Source organism: Adiantum capillus-veneris, chromosome 23 (assembly GCF_014529385.1).
Source record: "Adiantum capillus-veneris isolate H3 chromosome 23, ASM1452938v2, whole genome shotgun sequence".
NCBI lineage: Eukaryota > Viridiplantae > Streptophyta > Polypodiopsida > Polypodiales > Pteridaceae > Adiantum > Adiantum capillus-veneris.
Window position 1 is genome coordinate 132,249,814 of NC_140953.1, and position 27,307 is coordinate 132,277,120.

A 27,307-nucleotide genomic window follows, 5' to 3' on the forward strand; every position below is an offset into this window, starting at 1 on the left:
GTGCTATTGACCAGATACACACATCTTCACACCAGCTGCGGATCGAGATTGGGAGATACAACGGAGTACCAGCAGAGGCCAGGACATGCCCCATGTGTGACATGGAGCTTGAAACAGAGTTGCACTACACATGCCACTGCCCCGTCTACTACAAGATACGAGGCCGCTTCCACTGCTTGTTCAGAGAGGGATTTGGACCATTCTCCAGAGTCATGCGGTACGAGGATCAGAGATGCTTGGGTCTGTTTTTGCTCGAGCTGCGCAGACACAGAGAGAGCCTGATGAGGGGAGAGACCAGCTAGTCTCAGAGACGGATCACAGACTTCTTTAGAGCAGACACTGGACACCCGGAGGAGCTACTACCATAGGAGAGCTCGCCGCCTCACACCAGAGGCACATTGATAGACCAAGCGACCGAGCTAGGGAGATCCAGACGCCCACGACTGCGGAGGACTACACAACGTCGACGGAGGCTGCATCAAAGGATACGGATCACTTTGGCCCGACATGCACGACGCCTGGTCAGGCTATTGACCATGGAGGAGATTGATGAGATCCGCCAGCGACCGATGCTGGATCTTTTGTGATCTATGATTTAGCTATCCCACCTAGCTGCTTAGATCACACCTAGCTGTTTCGGATTCCATAGCATTTTATTTTGTCATTTTTGTTACTCTGGCTTTGTATCAGATCCACCACATTGGAACTTTTTGGTCTCATAGGTCATTCTGGCCTTTTGAAGACGTTAATATAACATTTCATCTCTCTCTCTCTCTCTCTCTCTCTCTCTCTCTCTCTCTCTCTCTCTCTCTCTCTCTCTCTCTCTCTCTCTCTCTCTCGTGCATTCTCTCTAGGCTCTACGCTTTCGCATCATCGACTTTGACATGGTATGAGAGTTGTGGGACCTTTGATCCCCGGAGAAGCTACACGCGTTGAAGAAGAGGTGCTCGTGCTGGGCGCCAATGAATTGCCTCTAAAAACACTGGCATTTTTTATTGCATTCTGATTGGCAGCGTTTGCTTTGGGCGTGGGGCCAGTTGCATTTCAAAATGTCCTACCGGATGTTGAGTCCATTGCTCTCTATCTGATAGCCTTTTGAGTGCCTTTGACCGGTGCTCCCTCTAGCGTGAGCCTTCTGAAATGCACCACATGATGCAATCTGTCAGCAACGTTTTAAAACGCTGTCGATTGGATACCGCTTTGGGCTTGATTTTTGAAACACTTCTATTTGGCAGTTTTGGCTACATTTTTAGAGGCGTAGCTGTAGCGGCTCTATGTTTGTTGCATGCATTTTGAAACGCAAGCCAAGCAAAGGAGCGGACAGCTTTGAAGCGGTTGCATTTTTGAAACCCTAGAGCCCTTGAGAGCTTGGAAGGCAGGGGATCTTGAGACGCGACATTTGGACGGCAGGCTTGGGAGACATTAGTCTTGAAATTCAAAGGTGTACAGAGGCCTTGAAGGGGCTGCTACCCGCGGGATGGGTCAAACGTTAGTGAGAAGCTGAACGGTGAAAATTATGCTAATTGGAACTTGATCATGCAACTCTGGTTTTCCCAAAAAGGATTATGGGATATTGTCGACGACTCAGAGGCGCGACCTACGAGGGACATCAATAATAGGTACACCCGCCTTCAGGATGAGGAGCACCTCAAATCATGTGTCAATTGGGATGCGAGCAATCCGAAGGCATTGTTGGCCATTGCAGAGTCTCTCACGAAGGAAATTTCTCCAGCCATACAGACTTTGAAGACTGCCAATGCAATGTGGTCCAAGCTCGTCAGAATGTTTGGTCGAGATTCTATGATGCGAGCGGTCACTTTCCTTGGATAATTATTTTCCATCCATTTTGAAACCGGAAGCTCCACGCAATCTTTTCTAATGAAGGCAAAGGTTATCCATGATCAGCTCTCAACTATGAAAAGTGCATTGACTAGTACTTAGTTAGCTGCTTTGGTACTTGCAAAATTGCGTGAGGAGTACGAGATGGTGTCTAGGACACTGCGCTTGCAAATCACGAAGGAAAAGCTGGAATTTGATGATCTGAGCTCTTTTCTCATTGAGGAGAAAGCCCTGTTAATTACTCAATGCAAAATTCGAATTTCTGGCAAAGGTGGTGAAGCACTTGCTGCTTTGCATCCTAGAAAGAAGTCAAAGGGCGGTTGTTACAATTGTGGAAAGTGTGATCATTTGTCTTGGGATTGCAAATCCAAAGGCATAGGCAAAAGTTCGACGAAGGACAAAGGCAAAGGCAAGCATGATGAGGACAACAATGACAGTGATTTTGGGAAGGACTCGACGGAGTCTGCCGGTGTGGTGGGGACTTCATTAGCAAGGGCTCCAGCCTTCTAGTCAGGTGGCCATGCCCCACTTGCTTCAGCAAGAGAGAGGCTTGTGAGCGGCAAAGAGGGGCAAATGGAGCTCCCTTTATATGATTTAGACCCATGTGTTGGAGTTCAAGTTATTGGTGTTTGAACCCGTGGATTGGAGTTCAAGGCACATGCATCTGACAAGGAACCAATGCGACGTACACAAAACACAAAGGATGTGGGAAAAATTTATGGTTGGTGGCTGGATTATGGACAGGACGTGTTCTGGAAGTTCATTGTCTTGGAAATTTTGGACCTGATTTGTTCACAGTCCACAAATAGGGATTCTTGGACGTAGTGTGGTCTACAACTCAATTTGTGAAGCAACCGGTGCTTAAGATGGCATTCTTCTCAGAACAGGTTGGTGGTTGCATAACCGAGGTGTATCCTCTATTGGGGTGTCCATGGTAGCTTCTTCATCGACTTGGTCTTCCTACATGTGTCCACTATGAGCTGCAAAGAGGGTGTTAAAGTTATAGCATCTCATGTGAATAGCCCAATGCGATTCCAATATTTATTTTGTTTTTAGGTATTAAAATGCAGTTAAGAGGACCCTTGGCCAAAGATCTTGGATAGTGGGATGTCTGGATTTCCAGTCCAGTTGATATTTTTCAGCCTAGCAGTGTGAATCATATTAGATGGAAACCCTTTCTTCCCACATAAGGGTTCTTTGTAAAAATTCTTATGATACAGGACAACCAATGGAGAGCCTTAAGAGATTGAATCGACCAAGTTCTGCTTATTTTATGATTTTGATTTTTTAAGATTCTGATAGTTTGCGTTTCATCTCTGGCTTATGCAGTGACGTTCTTCTTCATCTCAACCTTTTTTGTCCTCATTTGTATGGTGTTTTATGCTTTCGTATTTCCCCATCTCGAGGTTGTGAAGTATTATCGGACAATAGCTGCATCGCAAGGGGCCAAAACAGTTGCAGCTGACCTGGCAGCAGCAGGAATGACATTAGAAAGCCTACAGCAGGTAAGTGAAGTTCTATTTGATGTTCTTAAACATGTAATATCTACACCTTAAAGGCACGAGTACAAAACTTCAGTACCAACATGCTAAGATCAGAAACTACAAACTGATACTATATTTTCTTCTTTATTGTACATGATAAGAAAAAGGGTGAAACAGGTGTATGCAAGCAAAAACACATGTGCATACTGATAGGTATTTGTGACCCCTCCTTCGGTCTTTTTTGCTCTTCCTGATTGCCATGAAGATGTCCTCATCAGTACTCAATCCCTCATCAAAGACCTTGGCACCTTTGGCTTTGCATTATGATTTCAGTTTAGTAAGCACCTCTCTCTTTGGCAGAACTCTTCTCAGTAGGATGGCTGGTCACACTCACCCCATTATTGGGGACTGGCTGTAGTCATCCTTGGGCTTCATTGAGGGTCACCTTTTGGACTCTGAGCTATCTTTATTGGAGAATGAAATCTTTGTGGCACACCTCTTGAATGTTCATTGTGCCGAGTCGCTCTTAGCTTGCTCACCGGGTTATTATACTTCTTGCCTCGTTATTTATATTCTATGGTCTCCAAGCCATTGAATTATTTCAATTGGCAACATGTCATCCCTCCATTCCCAGCCATCTGGGGTCATCTCTCAAGATTTGGGAGTTTGTGGTTGGTATTGCTACATACTAGGATTTAATTATTCATGATTCCCTGTTTTTGCATTCCAATCCTCCCCATGGTCATCCATCTATAGTCACAAGGGACACGTCAGGGGACGGGGAACGGGGCTCAAATGGATTTTTAGTGTAAAAAAGAGGGCGGGACGGCAAGTGGGGACAGGAAGCCCAAAAATGGGCGTCCCTTGTGACTATACATCCATCTTCTAGGATTTTATGGACATTGGTTTAGAGGTACCACCTTTGCCTTCATTGTCATGAGCTACATGGCTTGCAATTACCCTTGATAGTCTGGCGAAAAGGCCATTGTGGACAACTATAATGTTCTACATAGTAGTGCATACAATTAAAGTTTGGGGAGCTCCAAGTAGCCGGTGCTCCAAGTGACCATGTGGACCAAGTACCAAAACCACAGTGTGCCTTTGGCCGGAGTGGAAGTGGGTGATGCTTGCTCTCTCACCTATCCGTTTCAAGATAGCCATAGTAGCATGATCAGATGTTTTCTAGCATCCTTAATATATCTGGTGAACTACGATACCCCCATGATACATACAATAATCTAGCCCAATCTTAAGTCTGCAGTATAGAAGAGTCCTCGCTGCACTATCACCCTCACATATGAGCATCAACAACCACCAGGTAGCTGCGTCATTGGCCCTTTGGTTTGGAGCTAAGTGCGCTGTTAGCCAGCCACATTTGTACGTATCTTTCGGCATAGCATATTGAGGTGGATATGTCCATTTTCTCTATGTGATTCTATTATCTTCATTGCTGCTATTATTGTCATAATAACTAATATCTAATTCTCCTAAATGATTTTCTCATGTTAAACTGATCATTTAATATGAGGAAGTACCAGGGGAGAAAAAGCTAGAATATTGGTTAAGTTGGCAGACCGGCCACAGTAGGGATCCAAAGGGGGGGCCATCTGCAAAAGAGCTATGTGCAACAATGGGCTCCAAAGACCTTAGGGTTCAGCCCATTAAGACTTCCAAAATGCTAAGGTTCCAAAATTCAAAGGTTGTGTCCAAAGGTCAAAAGCCTAGGGAAATTGGATGCTTTGTGTGTGTTCCAAAAGTCTTTCGCAAGCCCTACAAAGGACACATGTCAGCTCCCTAGCCCAGATGCCCAAAAGGTGTACTCAAATCCTATTGGATGGCCTTAGAGGTGGACCAATGACAATTAGGCTAGAGTAAGTCTAGTTTAATTAATTTAAAAACACTTAATAAAAGAACCAATAAGAATTAAGCTCTCCAGAAGACTATTGGACAGTCTCCCTAGGGGTCCAATGAGCATTCAACAACCCAATGGCTTGCCTGATTCCTATTGGCCAGGAGACAAAGGGGTCCAATGAGAGTTTAGTTGCATTAATGAATTAGCAAAAGTTCTCACAAAAGGGGAAAGGGGGACACATGTCAGAAGGCTATCACTTATTCTGCCTAATTTCCATTGGCTGAGCCTGGGAGGGTCCAATAGGGAGTGAGCATGAGCAAATAGCAAGGGGGGTCGACCAAGAGAGAGAGGGGGGTGATTTTTCAAAGGCATTATTCACCTACACACTCACACAATCTAGGTGTGAAGCAAGAAGACTCTCTCTCTCCTTCTCAAGCTTTAATGAAAAGCTTATCATCTACTCCAAGCTTGTGAGAAGGGAGGCCTACAACAACAACTCTTGGCTTTGTGATGCAAATCCAACCAAGAGCCAAGGTTCAATGCATGCTCATCTCCTCTACCATGCTAATTACTAAGCTAAGCTATGCTAATATGAGTGATTATGTGAGGAGATGTACATCTTTCTCATAAGACTACTCCTTCTTCCTCTCAATCTACTCTCATACCCCACTAGCTCTCACCATCTTCGAAGGTGTGTGAGGTCTTGGGTCTGAGACCGTGAGGGAATTGATGTTGTGTTTGATAAGTGTATTGCTTAGTGCTTGAAGTTTCCATCTTCATTGCACTAGCTAGTATTGAAGGAACACAGAATTGTATTGTAAAATGTCTCTCTTGATGGGAGAAACCATAATACAAAGCCTTTTGGAGGGGGGACCGGCTCCATACAAATCCGGTCCTCAACTGTTGTCAATTGCTTAATTTCTCTCTCTTTTGAAGTATTGTCCATGCTATCTAACTAGGTGTTATGTTTTTTGTTGCTCTCTCCATCCAAACACTCTTGCTATTCTCATTAGGAATCTATTCTAATGAAATGCTCACTATGTTCATGCTATTTTCCGCTACACACAAGTTACTAGACCATTAAATGTTACATTGGTATGAGAACACAAGCTCTCTTTTCTTGCTCAAGAAGGGAGGTCCTCAAGCTAGCTATAAATGGTTGGTATTATTAATTGCATGTGAGTAAGTAGAATAGGGATTTTTCAGCCTTGCAGTGCGCCTACCTTTGTGCAGTTAACGGGGCATCACCGTCGAGAGCTATGGTCTTAATAGTGGACCTACGGGGCTTGCCTACGGTTTAACCACTATTGAGCTATTAGAAGCTTGACAGGAGCCGGTGCTGTTTTGGTGTTGAACGACCCTCTCTTCTATTCCTTGCAATTAATGGTATTCGAGCCACGGGTACAGTAGCTTGAGTGCTTTTTCTAAAAGGGTAAAGAGGAGTAGCAACTAGGGCTTGAAGTGCCAAAGTACACCTAAAAACTTTACACCTAAAAGTTGTTAGAATGACTGACAATAGTAAAGAGAGTGAAATTAATGTTGATAACTTTGATTTTGCTAATTAGCAGGCTACTAATGATGCTCCGATGCTTGTTAACTATCTTGTTTCTAGGCTTCAACAAGCCATGGGCAATCCATCCCTCCAAATTGAAGTGCAACGGCAGCTTTGTGCTCATGGGATTCTCCAAGCTCCCCACCATGACGAGAGAGCACCTAGGAAGCCTCCTTGCGAGACTTCCAAAAGAGGCCTCTCTCGATTCGGGAAGAAGAAGAGGATCCATATGAAGGACTCAGAAATTTGCTCCTTGATGACGCATCTCCTTCTCAAAGGAGAATTCAAGAGCCTTCACCGAAGGAATGAGAAAGAAGTGAGTCTCCTGCCACCTCGGCCGAGATGGCTCCACGAAGACGGCGGGCTAAACGCTCTCCATCACTTCCAAAACGGAGAAGACCATCGCATACTTCTCCACACCATACTTCAAAGAGGGATGACAAAAAGCAAGAGAAGAAAAAGGCAAGAAAGAGGACACCCTCTTCTCCATCTTCTTCATCCTCTTCCTCTTATGAAAGTGATGGTGAAGACAAAGAAGATCAAGGCAAGAAAAAGGCGAGAAAGAGGTCACCCTCTTCTCCATCTTCCTCAAATTCTTCACCTTCTGAAGAAAGTGATGGTGCAACCTTTAAACTATAAAAAAGAAGAGGCCATAGGAAATCCTATGCCGTGTGGAAGAGGTCGTCCAAGCTCAAGAAGTTCAAAGAGGGAGGGAAGAGCATCTCTTTCCTTACCTACGATGGCACCTTTGGTGCTACGGACAAAGTCTTGGCCTTTATCCAACAATTTGATGCGGCGTTTGGAGATGAGGGCTTCACGGAGTCCTCTAAGCTACGCCATGTAGCTATGCACTTTCAAAAGTCCGCCAGACAATGGTGGTCTAGCCTACGGGCCAACGGTGAAGCTCCACGAACATGGAAAGCTTTAAGAGGTTCCATTATGAAGCAGTTTTTGGCCACTGATGCCAAAGACAAAGTACTCACCGAATGGCGGAGCTTGAAGCTCTCTCCCTACGAATCCATTCACAAATATGTAGACAAGTTTTGGGACTTACAACTCAAAGCCACTGTCTTCAAGAAGTTGGATTTTGGAGAGCAAAAGCAATAATTTTCTTAACTGAAGAAATGGCGGAGTATGTCAACTTCCAAAGGCCACGCACCATATCGGCGGTTATACACCATACTATGGTGGCTTCTCGAATCAATTTCCAAACGGGAGATAAAAGAAATTTTAAGCCCACAGAAAACAAGGGTTCCAATGAGCCTAAGGGGAAGGACAATGTCCAAAAGTCTCCTAAGGGCAACTCCAACAAAGCTAAGGAGAAGGGAGTTTACAAAGGTAAAAACAAACTCTCTCCTGAAGAGCTTGAGTGTTATTGCAAGGATAACCGCTGTTTCAAGTGCGGCGAGCAAGGGCATGCGTAATGCGCTTGTCCCCAAAAGAACACCCGCCATGGGCCTCCTAGAGCTACCTTGGTCAAAATCCAAGAGGAGGAAACTCACCACAAAGGATCTCCTCTATGCCATGCTTGGGGAAAGGTAAGAAAACATGATGTTTTTATTCTCTTTGACCCTGGTTCTACTCACAATTTCATATCCATAGAGTTGGCCATCAAGCTAGGCATACAAGCTTACGAGATGGGAGATGTCCTACCCGCAGACGGTGCTTTCAAGGGGCAAGAAGCTTCAGTCACTCCCTTAATCGGGAAATTGAGGCTCCATGTCCAAAGCTATGTGGACAAAGAGGACTTCTTTATCTCTTCTCTCAAGCATGAGGATGTAATACTAGGGGCACCATGGTTTGATCGCATGGCTGCCAATGTTAAATTCCCTGAAAGGAGAATCTCCTTTAAGTTCAGGGAAAAAGATCTATATAGATGCTAAGGAAATGGGTAACACCATACCCATTGTACATACGCAAGCTTTCTATAAGTCAATAAAGATCTCTATTTCCGTGTACATGATTTTGATTATAGACTCTCACAATGAACCTAATGTTTTAGCAAAAGAAAATATACATAATCAAAAGGAATTAGAGTTATCCAATTTTCTCAAGGGGTTTCAAGATGTCTTTATTGACGACATCGCTTGTGAGCTACCTCCTAAACAAGGCAATGATGACCATGCAATTGAACTTCTTCCAGGAAGTTCACTGCCTAACAAACTTCTTCAGGCCACCTTTGTTATCTGCAAGATCTTTGGCACAACACCTAGCAAAGGGGAGGCGCGTGATCTCCTTCATGCCTACCTTTTAGCAGAGGTGGGAAAGATCATCAACGTTCAACTTCTCAACCGGGGCTATTATCAGATCGAGTTTGAGACTTCTGAGATGGCGTCCAAGGTCATTGCGATGAGCCCCCTGGCCATCCGAGCAGCGAGAGCTCATTTTCGGCAATGGCACCATGGCTTTGATACGGCTACCGATGCTCTTGTCGAGGAGGCAGATCTGCCTACCCATTTCGGTTTGTTTTCCTGGCTTGAGGAGAGAGTACCTCCCGCTACTTTCCAGGATAGGCTCCTAGATTGGGACTGTCTTGGAGACACCTTCCACGGTAGCTTCCGTCGCTGCCAAGGCAGCAGACATACCAATAGTATGCGTTTTGGTTCGAGACACCCACACCCTCCCGAAGGTCGTTTTACGACCTAGTGGTTGGCTCCATCAGAATGTGGAGTATTCGAGCCTCCCGAACCAGTGCTTCATTTGTAGACAGATGGGCCATCTTGCGAAGGCAGGTCCACGGAGCAGGCCCCGACCCGCGACACAGACCCAGCCTATTAAGATTGGCTAGGCTCAACAGGCAGAGACACAGGGAGCACAAGCGAGTTCCTCCTCCGAGTCTGGTGCCCAAGTGGAGGAGGTTTTGCAGCAGGTTTGTGGTTGAGGACCACCATGCCAATTCGGCGCCCTTGGTGGTTGGCCTGCACCAAGCCAGCAACAGTGGGTTCCCACAAGGAACCGTTTTGACCCTCTAAAGCAGGACAAGCTGACGGGTACCCCTTCCATCTCAACTTCGCCACTGAAAGACCCTCCCTCCCCCTCGGGCATCCCGCTACTGCCTCTCCCATCCCACCCGCTAGCCCTCTTGGTATGTTGTTTGCTCCCTCTCATACCTCACAGCGGGCCCAATGGACATGACCTTTCTGATGAGCGCGGAGCGGTGTGTGCAAGTGAAAGAGCACGCGAAGAAGTGCAGAGTGTGCACCTTGGAGAGGGGCGAGTGCAAACACACTAGCAGAACGAAGAGAGAGGGAGAGAGAGAGTGCTACTCGATAGATGGGGGAATAAGTGAGTGAGTTGAAAAATGAACTCACATTCCCTTTATTAAAATGTATAGGACCAATTTAAAGTTAGTGGCCAAGTTCAACGTGAACTTGGCCAAAGGTTAATAACCTTTAAAACTATACACAAAGGGAGCCCTTTGGGCCTTTAACCCAACAACCTCCCACTTAAAGGCATAAATGGCGCCTTTAAGCTACGTGACTCCCACCATCTCTATGCATAGATGATGTTGTGCTTTGGATAAGCACTTAGTGAGAGCATCTGCTGGATTTTGTGATGTATGGACCTTAACCAATGTAATAAGGCCATCCTCAAGCACTTCTCGAATGAAGTGATACCGCACATCAATATGCTTTGTGCGTGCATGAAACATGGCATTCTTTGCCAGGCATATGGCACTCTGGCTATCACAACCAAGCATAGGTGCCTTGGCAAGCAAACCAAACTCACTGCATAGGCGTGCTAACCAAATAGCTTCTTTAGAAGCCTGAGTGGCTGAAATATATTCAGCCTTTGTAGTAGACAATGCAACGATCTTTTGCAATCTAGAACACCATGAAACAGCACCTCCCGCAAGAGTAAACACATAGCCACTTGTGGATTTCCGTGTATCCACATCACCAGCCATGTCAGAGTCACAAAATCCCTTCAACTCCAAGGGTCCTTTACCATAGCAGAGGCATTTGTTTTTAGTCCCTTTTAAGTACCTCATAATGGATTTCACTGCATCCCAATGTAACCTGCCTGGATTAGCCATAAATCGGCTCACAACTCTCACTGCATGAGCTATATCAGGCCTAGTAGGAACCATAGCATACATAAGTGAACCACATGCTGAAGCGTAAGGCACACTTTGCATGTCATTGGCTTCTTCCTTTGACTTGGGGCAATCATCCTTTGAGATTTTAACATATGGCTGTTATGGTACACCAAGAGGCTTTGCTTCAGCCATGTTAAATCTGTCCAGCACCTTTTCAATGTACTTTTCTTGCGACAAATACAATAGGCGCTTGTCTCTTTGCCTCGTAACACGCACTCCAAGTATATGTTCAGCTGCCCCAAGGTCTTTCATTGAAAATGCAGATTTCAGCTGCCCTTTAAGAGCATCAACAGTGCTTCTTTTCTTTGCAGCTATCAACATATTATCCACATAGAGCACAAGAATGATAGGGCTGCCATCCTCATCACGTTTGGTATACAAACAATGGTCTGCATGGCTTCTTTTGTAACCATGTTTAAGTGTATGGCGATCAAACTTCTTGTACCATTGTCTACATGATTGTTTCAGCCCATACAAGCTTCTATTGAGCATACATACCAAATGTTCCTTGCCAGGAATAACAAAACCCTCGGGTTGCTTCATGTAAAGCTCTTCTTCCACATCACCATGCAAGAAAGCGGTATGTACGTCCATTTGGTCCATTTTCCAAATCAAGAGCAGCCACTATGGCAAACAATACACGCAAAGTGGTCATCTTCACAACAGGAGAGAACACTTCCTGAAAGTCTATGCCCTTGGTTTGAACATATCCCTTTGCAACTAGCCTTGCCTTATACTTGGGTTTTGCATCAACTGTCTTGACTTTATACACCCATTTGTTAGGAATAGCCTTCCTTCCTTTGGGCAATTTCACCAAATCCCAAGTATGATTAGCATGCAAAGCTTTAATCTCTTCCTGCATAGCAAGCTCCCACTTGTCGCTGTGCTCACATGTCTTTGCCTCTTTATACGTAAGAGGCTCTCCCTCATCTGTCAACATAATGTAATGCAAAGAGGAGTCATATCGGCTCACAGGCCGTCTTTGATGAGTAGACCGCCTCACCCAATGATCCACATTATCCGGCAATGGGTTTACATCAGGTGGCATGATAAAATCATCAACAATGGGCTGCTGTACATTATTTTCAGCACCATTTTTAGCATTGTTTCTTGGCTGCAAATGCCCTTCAGGAGCCTCAATTTGCTGCCCAACGTCATCTGGCTCAAACACCACTGGATCATCTACATTTTCAGCCATATGTGGTGCATCCTGAGGGTCAAAAATAGGTCTAACAGGTGGTTGGTCATGCTAAAATTTGACCCTTTTATGGTCATGCTTTGAGGCACAATTGTTTTGAAGCAGCCTTGCCTCATTAAAAGCAACATCCTGGCTACGTACAACCCTTTTGAGCTGAGGTAATCAAATCCTGTAACCCATTTCGCCTTCTTCACCATATCCCATGAAGAGGCCTTTAATGGATTTGGCATCTAGTTTACTCCTCAACTCAGGTCTAACATGCACAATAGCCTCGCAACCAAAAATGCGTAAGTGATTATATGAAGCAGGCTTGCCAGACCAAACATCTTCAGGGATGTCACCTTTCAAAGACATGTGAGGGGATCGATTGCATATATGCACTGCAGTTTTCAAAGCTTCTCCCCAAAATCCATGAGAGAGATTAGCTGTGGACAACATACATCTCACCCTCTCACAAAGTGTCCTATTGAATCTTTTAGCCACACCATTAGAAGAGGGGTTGTATGGCACAGTAAGCTCCCTCTTAATGCCCAAACTTTCACAAAACTCGTTAAATTCAACACTTGTGAACTCCCCCCCATTGTCCGTACGCAAGCATTTTAGCTCTCTACCTGTTTGGGTGGTCACAAATGCATGAAATTTCTTAAACGCAGCAAAGGCATCCTTAGATTTAAGCAAATAAACCCAAATTTTCCTAGAATGATCATCAACAAAGGAGAGAAAATAACATGCACCTCCCATAGACTTAGTAGGCATGCTACATACATCAGAATGTGCAAGATCAAGCACACAAGATTTACGAGAGACACCGGAGTAGTAAGAACGCTTTACTTGCTTGCCGTATTGACATTCATTACAGAAGTCAAGCTTTGTGCCTTTAGCATCAAGTTTGTTCAAAGTACAAAGCTTAGAAAGGCCCTTTTGGCTCATATGGCCAAGCCTCTTGTGCCACAACTCCATGTGAGAGTTAATTTCAGCCAATGCAATAAATTTGCCCAACACGGCCTTTCCATGCATGCAATAAAGTGTCCCTTTCTTTGTGCCCTTTACAATCAGCCTTGAGCCTTTAGTCATTTTCCGTGATCCTCTCTCAAACAAGATACTGTAACCATGCATGTCCATTTGACCAACAGAAAGCAGACTCTTCTTGATTCCCGGCACGTATCTAACATCATGCAAGACAAGCTCATTTGTGCCATCTATGGAGAGATGCACAGTGCCAATACCCTCAATGGAACATGCATGATTGTTTCGAAGGTATACATGGCCAGGCTTGCTTGCATCAAAAGTAGAGAAACACTCCTTGATAGGAGTCACATGAAATGAAGCACCGGAATCAACTATCCAAGTCTGGGATAATGCATCATTGACAATCAACAAAGCATCAATAAGATCACAAGATCACTCTTAGTGATCTGCATGTCCTGGGAATGAACATTAAGAGAGGCATCAAAGTCATAAACATCATCATCTGACAAAGTGGCACACAAGATGTCCTCTACATCTGACAGCTCCTCTATCACAACACTAGAAGCCACATTGGCCTTCTCTTTGTCCTTTGAGCTATCCTGTGCATCTGTCTTGACTTCCTTCTTCTCTTTCTTTTTGTCTCCGCCATTCTTTTTCCGTTCAAACTCGGCTTTATAGTACTTGCAATCGGGTTTCTTGCGACCTTTCCTGCCACACTGCTAGCAAGTCACATCACCCTTGCCTTTGCTGGCATTTCCCCTTTCCTTACTCTTACTCTTGCTCCTTTGTGCATATACATTCTTCTTTTCTGTCCTGCCTCTAAACCATGTTGGCAGAGCTGCCTTCCTCTCCACTTGCTTTCCTCCTGATTTCCTCATTCAAGATAGAACCCCTAACACCATCAAAGGTCAAATTGGGGTTATTTGACAATGAAACCACCAATGGTAAGGTCATAAGCAAGAAGATAGCTTTCAGCTTATCATCAAAAGGAGATAAGCCAGAATCTTGTAACTGCAACAAAGTACCTGCGAACAACGACAAGTGCTCTGCAGCACTCTTGGACTCATCTAGTTGCATCATAGTTACCGGGGAACGCCCCCTAGCCCCCGTTCCGGCGTTCCGGGGGGCAGTTCCCTTCCCGAACGTTCCAGAACGTCCCGGAATGTCTGACGTTCCGGGTGGCCAATGCAAACCGGAATGGCCGTTCCAGAACGTTCCGAAATGCCCCTGGACCGTTCCGGAATGCCCCTGGAACGGCCAACGGCTACAAACAAATTTGGCAAAAATTGAAAAAATTGAAGTAAATGTTTGGGCTTCTTTTGAAAGTGAGCAAGGCCTCAAGGACTCATAAAATGCACCCCCCTCCCCCTTTCTGTTCACAAGCTAATCCTCAAGGCTCAAGCTCTCTCCCTCTCACTCTCAAGATCTCTCCCTCTCAAGACTCACTCTCTCAAGGCTCAAGGCTTCAAGCCTTCAAGCTCTCTTCCTCTCCCTCCCACTCTCTCAAATCTCTCCCTCTCCATCTCTCTCTCTCTCTCTCTCTCATCATCTAGTCATAGCAAGGTTGAATGGTCTTCAAAACGAGTTTTTTGTGAGTATTAGAGTCAAAGCACTCTAATGCTCCTTGTATTTAAACACGAGGAGCTAAAAATTGCACTATTTGGGTGTTTTTTATACCTCCCATTCCGCGACGTTCCCGTTCCGGACCCCTAGCCGTTCCCCCGTTCCGCGGGGATCCCGTTGCCGTTCCCGTTCCGCGTTCCGGGTAACTATGAGTTGCATGCCAACAAGTTTTCGCATCAAATGCACTTGGTTGACAGGCGTTGTATTCTCATACATTCCCTTTAACTTCTCCCACACATCAAAAGCACTTGTGAGACCTTTCACATCAATGACTGTCTCATCGATCATGGCCATTTTAATGTATGTAACAGCCTTCCTGTTGAGGCTAACCCATGCTTCATCCGTCATATTCTGTGGCTTTATGTAACAAATTGTTGACGTGTCGACCTACTGAAGAACGGAGCTACCGGCCGAGGGGCCTAAACCCTAAGAAGAACAAGTAACAGAAGAAGTGTCACAAAGTGATGACGTGGTTGCCCGAGAGAAGAAACCCTAACCCTAATTTCTGCCAGAAACCCTAACTGCTGAAACCCTAATTTTGGAAACCCTAACCCTAAAACCTGCAAACCCTAATTCTGAAAACCTAACCCTAAAACTTGCGAACCCTAATTTTGCTGCCAGACACCCTAAAACTGCAGAAACCCTAACCCTAACCCTAAGGGCAGATTTCCACGTTTTGCGCTGGTTGATGACATGGTAGGCTGTACAGATTTCCGTGATTTACGTTGGCAGTTTTTAGCATTGCTTTTTGGACCAGAAGCTTTTGAGTTTTAAAATCTTTTTACTATAACTGCTTTTCAGGCCAAGGGCCTTTAAATATGAGGTTAGGGCTCATTCTCTGGCATGCTTCCTGAAGAAGGTGCAGAGTCTGGAGTACCAGCTTGTACTGTGTTGATGCAATATAAAGAAATACCGAAAGGGGCGCCAAGGTTTGGGGCCAATACTTTTTGGGGTGGAATTCGGCCACTTCGTGTCGCGTGTTGTCTCTCTCTCTCTCAGTTCAGTTGTTATTTGAAGTGCTTAAAGTTGTTCAGTCTGTTCTTTTCTATTGGCACGTGGTGCCGGTCTTGTGACGGTGGTATCAGAGCATCAGGCGTGTGCTTTTCTGAAAGCATACCGGTCCTACAAAAGAGCAGATAGAGCTATTGATGAAATTTTATTTGAGAGATCTTCGCTCTTTAACCTGGACCTATTAGCCACTCGCAGCCTTACTTCATCGCGCATCGGGCGCGCTCCCGTCTTCACCGCTTATGTCTTACAGGGCATAAGCCAATTAAGATCACTTGCAAGAGAGATCAGATTTGTTTCAAGTCACTGTTTTTCTCAAAAGCAATGCCATGCAGATGTTGATGTCTACAGCTACCAAGTAGCATACTCCAAGAACTTGGCAAGCTTTCAAGAAAAAAAATTTAAAAATTTGCCCGAAGTTATATGGTTTCTGACATCTTCCTTCGGAGTGTAACTTCTGGCAGAGTGGGGTATCCTGAAATGCTTGCCATGGAAACCCTAGCAGATTATATCTTGAAATTTCTCGACATCTCTCAGTAGATGTCTCTTCACGAGCAGATGACTTTGGAGGTTTAGTGCGATTGCTATCTTGGGACTACCATCGCTGCCAAAGCAACACTGTTTGTCCAAGAGCTGCGGACCATGCTGTGCTCGGCTATGACCTCATGGAAGGAACCTAACCCTAATTTTTGGTGCAGGTTTGAAGATGGAAAGTCAATCGACTTTTCGAGCTTGACTGATGTCGAGATTGCTTTTTAAGTTTGAGTTCTGTTTGATCTTGTTTGGTGATCCTGTTTGGAATTTGTTTGAAATGGATGGTATCTGTTTTGAACCTGTTTTGGTGCCGATTTGAATTGTTTGACTTTGGTTTGATACTGGTTTCAATGATTGGTGATTTTACTCCCGGGTGGAGAAGTGAGAAATACTGTTTTGGTATTGTTTGAACCTCGGAACGACGTAGGCCGATGCCTGGGGAGCGTTTTGTTGTATGTTTGAAAACCTCCGAACGACGTAGGCCGATGCTTGCGGAGCGTTTGGTTGTATGCTTGTAAAATAATTGTTGTTGTGACTCCCGGCCCGGACTTGGATGGTTATGCGGGAGGAGTATTAAGAAGTCTGAGCAGTGGTTACTCTCAGCACCTCCAAACGACGCAGGCTGCGGTCTAGGGGACGTTTGGTTGTAAAAGGCCTCTATATCTTCCGACCCGGACCTTTTTAGGTTATGCGGGAGGAGTGATGAGGGAGTCATTGAATATTCCCGGCCTGGACCTTGTTAGGTTATGCGGGAGGAGTGTTCATCAGCGGCTTTATGTTTCTATGTCTTGTAACATGCATATGTAAGCATTTGTGTTGCATTGTGATGTGCCAACAACTGAATATTCCTAATTGGATGAGATTGCGTGGGTATGTAATTTTAGTGCATCAAGACACCCGTGGAAGATCAATACGGTCTGGGTGTGATGGCTAATTTTACTACGCCGAAATATCAAGAGTTCCGATCTGGACGAAAGGAGAAGCTAACTCCTTGATCAAAACAGCCGATAGGAGAAGCTAACTCCTTGATCAAAAGAGCAGAAAGGAGAAGCTAACTCCTTAATAAAAAGAGCAAACTGATTGTCCCTCGATATGTCCCTCGGAAATTTTTGAGCTAACTTGAGTTGTTTTGCAGATATGCTATAATCGAGGACGATTACTCTCTTTTAAGAAGGGGAGATGTAACAAACTGCTGACATGTCGACCTACTGAAGAACGGAGCTACCCGTCGAGGGGCCTAAACCCTAAGAAGAACAAGTAACAGAAGAAGTGTCACAAAGTGATGACGTGGTTGCCCGAGAGCAGAAACCCTAACCCTAATTTTTGCCAAAAACCCTAATTGTTGAAACCCTAACCCTAAAACCTGCAAACCCTAATTTTAAAAACCCTAACCCTAAAACTTGCGAATCCTAATTCTGCTACCAGAAACCCTAAAACTGTAGAAACCCTAACCCTAATCCTAAGGGCAGCTTTCCACGTTTTGCGTTGGTTGATAACATGGCAGGCTGTACGGATTTCCGTGATTTACGTTGGCAGTTTTTGGCATTGCTTTTTGGACCAGAAGCTTTTGAGTTTTAAAAGCTTTTTACTGTAACTGCTTTTCAGGCCAAGGGCCTTTAAATATGAGGTTAGGGCTCATTCTTTGGCATGCTTCCTGAAGAAGGTGCAGAGTCTGGAGTACCGGCTTGTACTATGTTGATGCAATATAAAGAAATAATGAAAGGGGTGCCAAGGTTTGGGGCCAAGACTCTCTGGGGTGGAATTCCGCCACTCTGTGTCGCGTGTTGTCTCTCTCTCTCTCTCTCTCTCTCTCTCTCTCAGTTCAGTTGTTATTTGAAGTGCTTCAAGTTGTTCAGTCTGTTCTTTTCTATTGGCACGTGGTGCCCGCCTTGTGACACTTTACCTGTTCAAGTGCCACTTCACAATCCTTAAGAAATAGGATTCCCTGGATCGTGTCTTTCCAAAGGTTGAAACCTATTCCATCGAATCTCCTAATCTCGAAGAGATTCTTCACATCCGAAGAAGATGAGGCCATAGTTGCACGAATAAGAGGGCTAATACGCTGAATTTTTGGGCAAAATGCACAAAAAGCGGAGTATAGCCTCACAGAGGTGCGCACTACAACTCCAAATGGTCACAGGAGCAATTTGGGGCAAAATAGGTCGATTTGGGCACAAAAAACAATTTCTGAAATTTATGCGCAGGAAATTTCAGCGAGCGAATTTGTCCTCAAAAACAACAATTTTAGTTGTTTTTAACCCCATAGAACATACATAAGGCTAATACATAGCCTTTAGAAGCATGTATGAGCAAAAGCCCCAATTTGTAGCATCAAATTGCACGAAATTGAACCACAAATGGTCATACATAGCCAAAACTTGTCAAATGTGCGTAGATTGCATCAATTTGCACTTTTTCCAACGTAGTCGCATCATAAAAACACTTGCAAAAACTTGCGTAAATCTGAAATTTGCTGAAAACACCTGTTTTGGGACTGTTTTTTTGGCAATTTCAGTGTTTTCGGGTAGCGGAGACCTAGCAAAGATGTTCCCACACCTTAATACATGATTTGCAAAACCTGTATTTTGCTGTCATAACCTGTAATTTGCTAATTTTGACCTAATTTCAGCTTGTTTTAGGTCAATTTGACTTGCTGGGAGCTCTCTAGTGTCCGGGGATGAGTCCTTTGGCGATGAAATTGCAAAATCTCGCGTGAAAGTTGACCTCCTTGGCTGAAAATTAGCGTTTGCAGGTTTGGGAGCAAACCCTAATTGGGCTCTGATACCAGTTGATGAGCGCGGAGCGGTGTGTGCAAGTGAGAGCACGCGAAGAAGTGCAGGGTGTGCACCTTGGAGAGGGGCGAGTTCTACTCGATAGATGGGGGAATAAGTGAGTGAGTTGAAAAATGAACTCACATTCCCTTTATTAAAATGTATAGGACCAATTTAAAGTTAGTGGCCAAGTTTAATGTGAACTTGGCCAAAGGTTAATAACCTTTAAAACTATACACAAAGGGGGTCATTTGGGCCTTTAACCCAACACTTTCTTGGCAGCCAGGAGGTCTCTTGGCAGTGCCTTTGCCACGAGCCGCCTGGCGTGGGAGGAGAAGCCATTCTTGCGGACGCTCTGTTGGTGCAAGCGTTGCGTTTTGCAGTAGTCCCTCCTGGGCTCGCTAGTTTCGACATCCGACGAGGGTGGAACTTCTTCACCTATGACTTCACACGTTTCCTCGGGGACTCCTCTCCCGAGGCGGCTTGCTTCAGAGTCCACATACTGTTTCTAGCAGCTAGAGGGACAGAAGCCCTGGACACAACGATTGGTTTCTCCTTCCCACTGTATGGTAGGGATCAAAGTGAGTAGACTATGGATTCAATGATGGACTGATTGGCTTTAGGTGCAGGCTCTTGCGTTCTCTCACCACACGGGAGACTTGGTGGTGACTATTGGGTTAGATGTGGAAGCATGTTTCCTAATCACCAATGGCTTAGCATTAAGCTATGGTGGATGGACCCTTAGCTTGGCCATGGTGTTAGGGTTAGGGTTAGAGAGATGGAGATTAGGGCTTGGTTATGACAAGTGCAAGAGCATAAAGAGAGAGAGTATAGACACAATGATTATAGTTCAAAGTGTCAAGATTAACTAGAAAATAGCCTTTAATATAGGCTTTGTAGTTTATATCCATTGGCTAGAGAGGTTGCATCTTTTTCCTATTGGACCAAGTCATCATTTCATCCATCCTAGTAGACTAGGGATCTTTCCGATATGGTGCCACTAGCGTGGGCTTACCCTAACAATCGCCCCCTTAAGCCAACGCTTTGGGCAAAATACAAAGGTGTCATAACCTTCATGTCATAGTGTACTCCAAGTTCTACTGATACATCTAGGTGTAGTACATGATTCATCATGGCGGTTCTCATTACAGATTCATCGTCCATGGTTCAATAGTACTCATCCTAGGCTCACAAGGTAGATCTATGGTAATACAAAATAATTCATGTCACATAATTTTAATTCATTGAAGATGAGAGGTTGTCATTGTCGCCCCCTTTACCGTCTTCATCTTGAAGTCGTGATGTTGGTGTCATCTTCTTCATGTAGTCGTGTCGTTCTTCATAGGTCCGGTCTACTGACAAGGATGCAATCTCCATGGAAAATGGAGTAAAAGTCTCATACATACATTTGTAGTGCTCGTGTGTATGCTCATGAGAAAGGTTCTTACCTTGTTTTTGCAAGGCAGTGTCTAATTCTCGTGTACATGTGTGTAAAGTGAATCTACGCACGTGTGTTGCATACATGTTACAAAAAGCTTCGTGCACAAACTTGAAATGACACATCAAGGATAGTGTTGATGCGGTACTTGAAAAGACTTTATGGTGTGCGAATGGCTTTAAGGCTCTCGGAGCTAAGAGCTTGTGGGATCGAACACTTGGATCAAGCTGGTTCTGAACGAAGCCGAGAAGGCAAAAACATGGGATGAGCTCCAACTTAAAGCACTTCAATTTCAATTGTAACCCAAAAAAAAATCAATGGATGTCGACAATCGGTTTTTGACCTTTTGGTAGAAAACAGGGAACAACCTTGAGCATGAGAATTTGGTGTGATGGCGAGCAAGGTCACTTGTCGACGCTGTACATGATGGTACTGTAGCAGGGCGGCTTTGTACTTCAAGACGGAATGCAAGCCTTATGCGAGGTTGAGGACAGAGAGAGAGAAACTAGCGTCGCTTGAGGCTCAGGTAGAGCCGAGAGCTGAGGGCGTGCGCACTAGGCGGCAATCTGGGCATATTGGAGGCGTTAACTAGGATGAAGCAAGGCAAGCAAAATGGACTGTGGCTTGTGATGCAATCTGTGACTAGGGAGGCAGTGCATTGCAAGTGGCCGGAGCTTCAAACTTAATAACAGGTCTGTTTGGTACATACGTAGTGTCGTGAGCCAATTGGTACTGACGGGCTGGAGCCTTTGATGGTGTGATAATTGCAAGGGTGCGTCAGGACAGAGCTATGAACAAAGGAGGTTGTTGAGGCTTGCAAGTATGCTAGGTTAGTGAGTGCACTCGGCAGGGCGATGCTTTGATGATGGAGTTACGTCTGCACAATGCACACCTTGGGCCTAGTCCTTGGCAGCATATGGTGGTAGGTAGCACTGTAGCAAGTAGGGACCCCCGGACCTTTTGTCACAAATTGATGACGTGGCATGTCCCAAGACTTTATCAAGTTGTTCCAACTTATGGACAACTGCCGAGGGGCCAAAAGGGACACTAGGCTTTAAAAAAGAGCGTAAGAGTCTGTTGACGTGGCTGCTGTACGGATGGTCGCGATTTATGCTGACAGCCGTACGGACTGCTGCAAAACGCACCGACTGCTGACGTGGCTGACTGTACGGATTTCCGCAAAAACACTGACTGTTTTTGGCTGAGAGCTTTTGGGAGAAGTTGCTTTTGGGGCTCTGCTTTTAGCATCCCTTGTAACCTTTATAAGTGACCAAAGGGGCTCACTTCTCATAGCATCTGAAGGCAGAGTCTGAGAGCGAGCACTTGCGGGCAGTTGTACTTTGCTCAAAGAATAATATAAAAGAAATACCGAAAGGGGCGCCAGTCTTTGGGGCCAATATCTCTTGGCACGGAATTACGTCGGGCCGTGTCAACTCTTTCTTAAAATTTGTGAAGTGTTTTAAAATAAATCTCTACTGTGTCGCGACGGAATCTTGACTTGGGGTGTCCAAGTTTGTTACAGTGGTATCAAAGCACGGCCAATTTCTCTTCTATCGGAAAATGTGATCCCTTTTCTCGCGACACTTATGGATTCCGAAAAGAACCAATCAACCTCTTCTGCAACGGTTGAGGCGGGAGGAGGCAACGCAAAAAATTCAAATGACTTAATAGAAGATGAGTACGGGCCACCTCGGCCTACACAGTATGAACTTTTGAAGATGCAACGTCGACAACAGGTTGACGTGTGCACAAAACAGATGCTTCAGTTTTCTAAAGATCCCCAGTTTGCAAAATTTTTGACCCAACAGTCCATGGTTGAAGTGCACACTCCTTGGCAGAAAGCCACCGAATCACCAATCAAACCGGCAATCAAGAAACCTCCTACTCCGAGGATGTTTACAGAAGAAGAACTTCAAGAGGTGGTTCAGACCCAGATAAGTCAGCTTTTGGACACGAAGAATCAATTGAAAAAGCGCAAGAAGGGGACTCAATCTTCTTTTGCATCTGCAAGAAAGCAGAAGAAGCGTGTGCGTTTTGAAGGACTACCGAGTTCTTCTTCCTCTTCTGCTGACAGTTCTTCTAGCTGTTCCGACTCGAGTGAGGAGGACAGAAAGGGCAAGAAGCGAAGCAAAAAGCAAAGCTTTGGAAAGGACAAGAAAAAGGGAAAGAAGCTCAGATTCCGACCAACTTCTGATAGCTCTACAGAGGAGTCATGCTCTGACAGTTCGGACTTCGACGACCACATGTTTTATGCGAAGCAGCACTTTTATAGAGCCAACCAATGTGACTTCCTCGAAGATAAGAGCAAGAAGACAAAGGACTTTAAAGAGAGTGGACAGGCAATAAAATTTGAGTTCTTTACTGGATTCCGAGATGCTCCGAGGGCTTTGGCATAGCCTTCTCTGAAGGGCATTACTCAGAGCACTCCAAGATCAGGAGGGCTGCATCATTTTTAAAAGAAAATGCTCGAACATGGTGGTCCACTCTTCTTCTGAGGAATGAAGCCCCAATCAAGTGGTTGAAATTCAAACTGCTCTTTATTTCTTCTTGGTTGATCCAAGAGTACGAACGAGATGTAAGAACCGCTTGGAACCATCTTCGGATGACCAAGGGAGATTCTTTGGACGCATATTGCAAGAGGTTTTGGGATTCTTTTCTACCGACCTCTTTGTTTCAGAAGGTCACCTTTAAGGAACAGATTGAGCGATTTTACTGCGGACTCCCTACAGAGATCCGAGATTACTGCCTTGAACAAAAGTCCGACTCTATTCAAGAACTTATGGGTCATGCGAAACGGGGGTTCTCAATACATTTGGGAATTTGGCCTACCCCATTGATGAAATCTTGACTCAAAGGACCAGACAGACCTCCAACAATGGCAATAGAAAGAAAAAGAGTCCCCAGGAAAAGAAAGATACACGACCCCGATTGACTCTTAGAGAAAGAGCTAACTATCTCAAAGAGGGAAAGTGTTTTGGTTGCAGGGAACAAGGGCACATCTCCACAAAGTGCCCCAAAAAGGCACAACAAGGATAGACTGAAGACAGGCCAGAGAGTTCTAGAGCAGCATAGGAACGTGGCAGAAAAGACAAGATGAAAGCAGGACTGGCACCCAATTGCATGGGAACCGACCCAAGCCAAATAGATGAAAGTACAGAACTTTGCCGAGCTTGGGGCAAAGTAAAAGATCAAGAAGCCCTTATCTTTTTTGATGGAGGAGCCAAGGCCAACTTCATTTCACGTGAATTGGCGGCGCGGCTCGAGTACAGGATGGGGCCACCGGCGAAGGTAGTTCTAGCGGTGCCCCGACAAGATGTAGCCATTACGCCTGTCATTGGAAAACTTTGTTTGCATTGTCAGGGGTTTTTAGGACACGAAGACTCTTATATCATGCCTTTGGAAGGGTGTGACGTTCTTCTAGGAGAAATCCCTTGGTACCAAGAACAATGCCGTGGTTGACTATCGGGCCAAGAAAGCGACTTTGACAAACGAGAAGGGCAAAAAAATTGTACTAGATGTAAAATTGAAGGGCGAGTCCGTCCCTATTGTATCGGCTTCGGCCATTTCAAAATTAATGAAATCTAGTCTTTTTGTTTACTCGATCTATTTGAAAGAGTTGAATGATGAACATTGAACGAACATGTATGAGCTAGACAAAGAACGCCAAGATTTTCTCCACACACATGCTGATTGTTTCTCTGAAGGCCTGCCAGGAGAGTTACCCCCATCTTGTCCTGAGGACCATACTATTGATCTGATTCCTGGAAGCACACCACTGAACTAGCCACCTTACCGTGTTACCCGAGCCCATAATGAAGAAATCATGAACCAAGTGAAAGACCTTGAAAAGGGTCTCATCCAGCCAATTACTTCACTCTACTGCTCTCCGGTTTTACTGGTACTAAAGAAAGACGGATCTTGGAGGATGTGCATCGACTATAGAGATCTCAATAAAATCATTATCAAGAATAGATTTTCGATTCCAAGGATCGATAATATTCTTGACCGACTTAAGGGATCCTCTTGTTTCAGTAGGATTGATTTGAAAAGTGGATATGATCAGATCAAAATCGCTCCGGGAGATGTCTACAAGATAGCCTTTCAGACAAGCTTTGGTTTATACGAATTTTTGGTGATTCCTTTTTGACTTACCAATGCTCCAACGACTTTCAACCGAATGATGGATAGGATTTTCCGAAAGCATCGATCTTTTATGGGCACTTTCTTTGACGATATTATAGTTTTCTCCAAGAAAAGAGCGAGTTTTTCTTGGCAGAAATACACTTACTGGGACACATTGTCTCTGCAGCAAGAGTACAGATGGACCCGGCCAAGATTGAGACTATCTACGATTGGCTAGACTTGAAGAATGTTCATGAAGTTAGAAGCTTTTTGGGCTTGTGTTCTTACTACAGGCAGTTCATTCGGAAGTTTGCAGAGGTAGCTTCCCCTTTGCACATTTTGACTCAGAAAGGAGTCCCTTTCTCGTGGGGATCGACAGAGGTGATTGCCAATCAGACACTTAAAGAAAAATTGACTACTGGACCAGTGTTGGCTTTGCAAAACTTGCAAAAGCCATTCGAAGTTTATTGTGATGCTTGGGTCGTAGTCTGGGAGCGGTCTTAATGCAAGAAGGCCATGTGATTGCTTATGAAAGCAGATTGTTTTCAAGGCCAGAATTGACAGCACAGATTTATGAGAAAGAGCTATTGGCAGTGATTCATGCTCTTACTTAGTGTTAGTGACGACATTACCTACTCGGAGCCGATTCCACGGTCTTTACTGATCATCAGAGTTTATGTTACTTCTTGTCATTGAAGTAGCTTTCGGAAAAGCAGATGCGGTGGGCTAACATCTTGTCACAGTTTCACTTCTAGATTGTCCATGTTTAGGGGCAAAAAAACTTGGTGGCAGATGCATCGTCTCGGTAGCCCATAGTCTTGGCTATTTCTGCGATTCATCATAAAATCTTCGAGGATATGGCCGATCAGTACACCACCGATCCGGATTTTTTTGATGTGTTTACTCGGATACAGAATGGGGAGATAATGTCAGGGTATTCCATACGGGATGGCTACTTGATGAAGAAAACGATGTTGTGTGTTACACAGCCGTTGAGGGAAAAGCTTTTGACTGAGTGCCATTGTCCACCTTTTACAGGTCACCACGGCATCGACACCACCTTGAAAGGTGTGGAGCGTTATTTCTTTCGGCCGTGACTCAAGAAGGACGTGGACGACTTTGTTTGCAGTTGTTTAGTATGCCAAACGGTCAAGTTTGATGGGCATAAAGCACAGGCATTACTACATCCTTTACCCATTCCCACCCTCCCCTGGGAAAGTATTGCAATGGATTTCATCTTTGATCTCTCGATAACACAGTGGGCACGATGGCATTTGGACTGTCATTGACAGCCGCGTCGGAGATGCTGCTGCTCCTCTCTCACTGCAGCCAGGCAGGCCGTAGACTCTTGAAGAAAGAACTGACTAAGCTCAGAACCGACTAAGCTGAGCAAGTCCAGAGGTCACTCTGCTAGTAGGAGAGTCTTGCATGTCCAAGCCCTCTGTCCAAAGAGCCACCACTCGCTCTCTAAGCTTAGAGTCCAGCAAGATCCTCTTAGGGATGCGTAGCATCGTGCTCCTCCTCTTCTCTATATCTGTCACTCTGAGGATCACTGGTGCATGGTCCGAAAAAGATGTCCCAGCCAGAATGCAAACTGTCCCACCCAAGTCGCAGATGTGGTCACTAGCGTAGAAGCAATCAATCCGAGATAGATTCACTCCTCCCACTCTACGGTGCGAACAAGAGAAGTCCAAGCTATCTGGGGGCCTCACAAAGCCAGAGTGCTGCAAAACATCTAAAACTTTCAAAGTCATAGATAGCCTCTCCCAAGGTGCCAACTTGGCTCCATGCACAATAGCGTGGCTCTCCAATCCTGTCAGAGGGGTCCTCCAACATGTTGAAGTCACCTGCACCATTGCTCTACCTGCGGCAGAGACTCTACAATGTGAGACCAAAACTCTGCATGTGTACTCGTTACATTGGGCGCATAGATGTCCAGGAAGCCCAAGAGGCAACCCTGAACCTGCATAGTAATCCACTGAGCCCTGCTAGGCACAATAATACCTCTATCCACAATGGCGTGCTGCCAAGAGTCCGCAATAGTCATACATACCCCTCCCTGGATACCACCAAGTCCAAATGCAGCTGACCAAAATGTCTCATATCGCCCACGCAAATGCTGACCACATCGTCTAATGCGGCTCTCACACAGATGATGCTCCTGTAGCATAAGAAGATCAATCTCTCCTCCCACAAGGCAGCGTTGAAGCTCCTGACGTAATTGGCCTCTCTGGCGCTGAAACTGGGGCCCACCTAATCCGGGCACATTCCATGAGAAGATCCTCATGGAGAGCAAGAGAGAACTGATGCTGCAGCAGCAACTAACCGCGCTATCTTCAAGGCTGGCTTGGATGGAGAATAATCTGCATCCGAGTGTCCCGGAGATAGGCGTGACTCCAAAGAGTGTCTAGCCCAGGCCCAAGAAGAACGAGCCATGCGCAAGGCAACCTCCTTTGTCCAAGAGTCCTCATATATGTGTACATAGCATGGCGGCTTTACATATCAGCAGAGAAGTGTACCACAATATGTCTACATTTTGCCAAGTCTAGAGGTGTCACTGAGAACTTGGCCAACGGCCACAGAGTTTTAACCAAGTCTGTAACCCCTAGGTCTCTTAGGTGGTGAGAGAACTCGAGGGCCTGCGCCTGCAACCACTCCAACATTGACTCCAACACTGAGTCCCAAAGTCCACTCAGGCTGGTCCCTGCCACATAGAGGAAAAGAGAAGCCAACCGTTGAGTCCAGGGCCTCTATCCCTCTAGTTGCAAGGAACAATACATGAACTCTGAAGCAAGCTGCCTCACAGTCTGGTGAAGGG

General features: G+C 45.2%; 1 protein-coding gene across 3 annotated transcripts in view; it reads left to right on the top strand.

Annotated features, from left to right (window-relative positions):
• The window catches only part of LOC147428583 (equilibrative nucleotide transporter 3-like), a 122,480-nt gene that overhangs the window by 53,871 nt on the left and 41,302 nt on the right, over nt 1-27,307 (top strand). For all 3 annotated transcript variants that reach the window (XM_086497696.1, XM_086497693.1, XM_086497695.1), the window contains exon 6: nt 3,169-3,344. In XM_086497696.1, the coding sequence (XP_086353822.1) occupies nt 3,169-3,344 (176 nt within the window). The remainder of the gene's footprint in view (nt 1-3,168; nt 3,345-27,307) is intronic.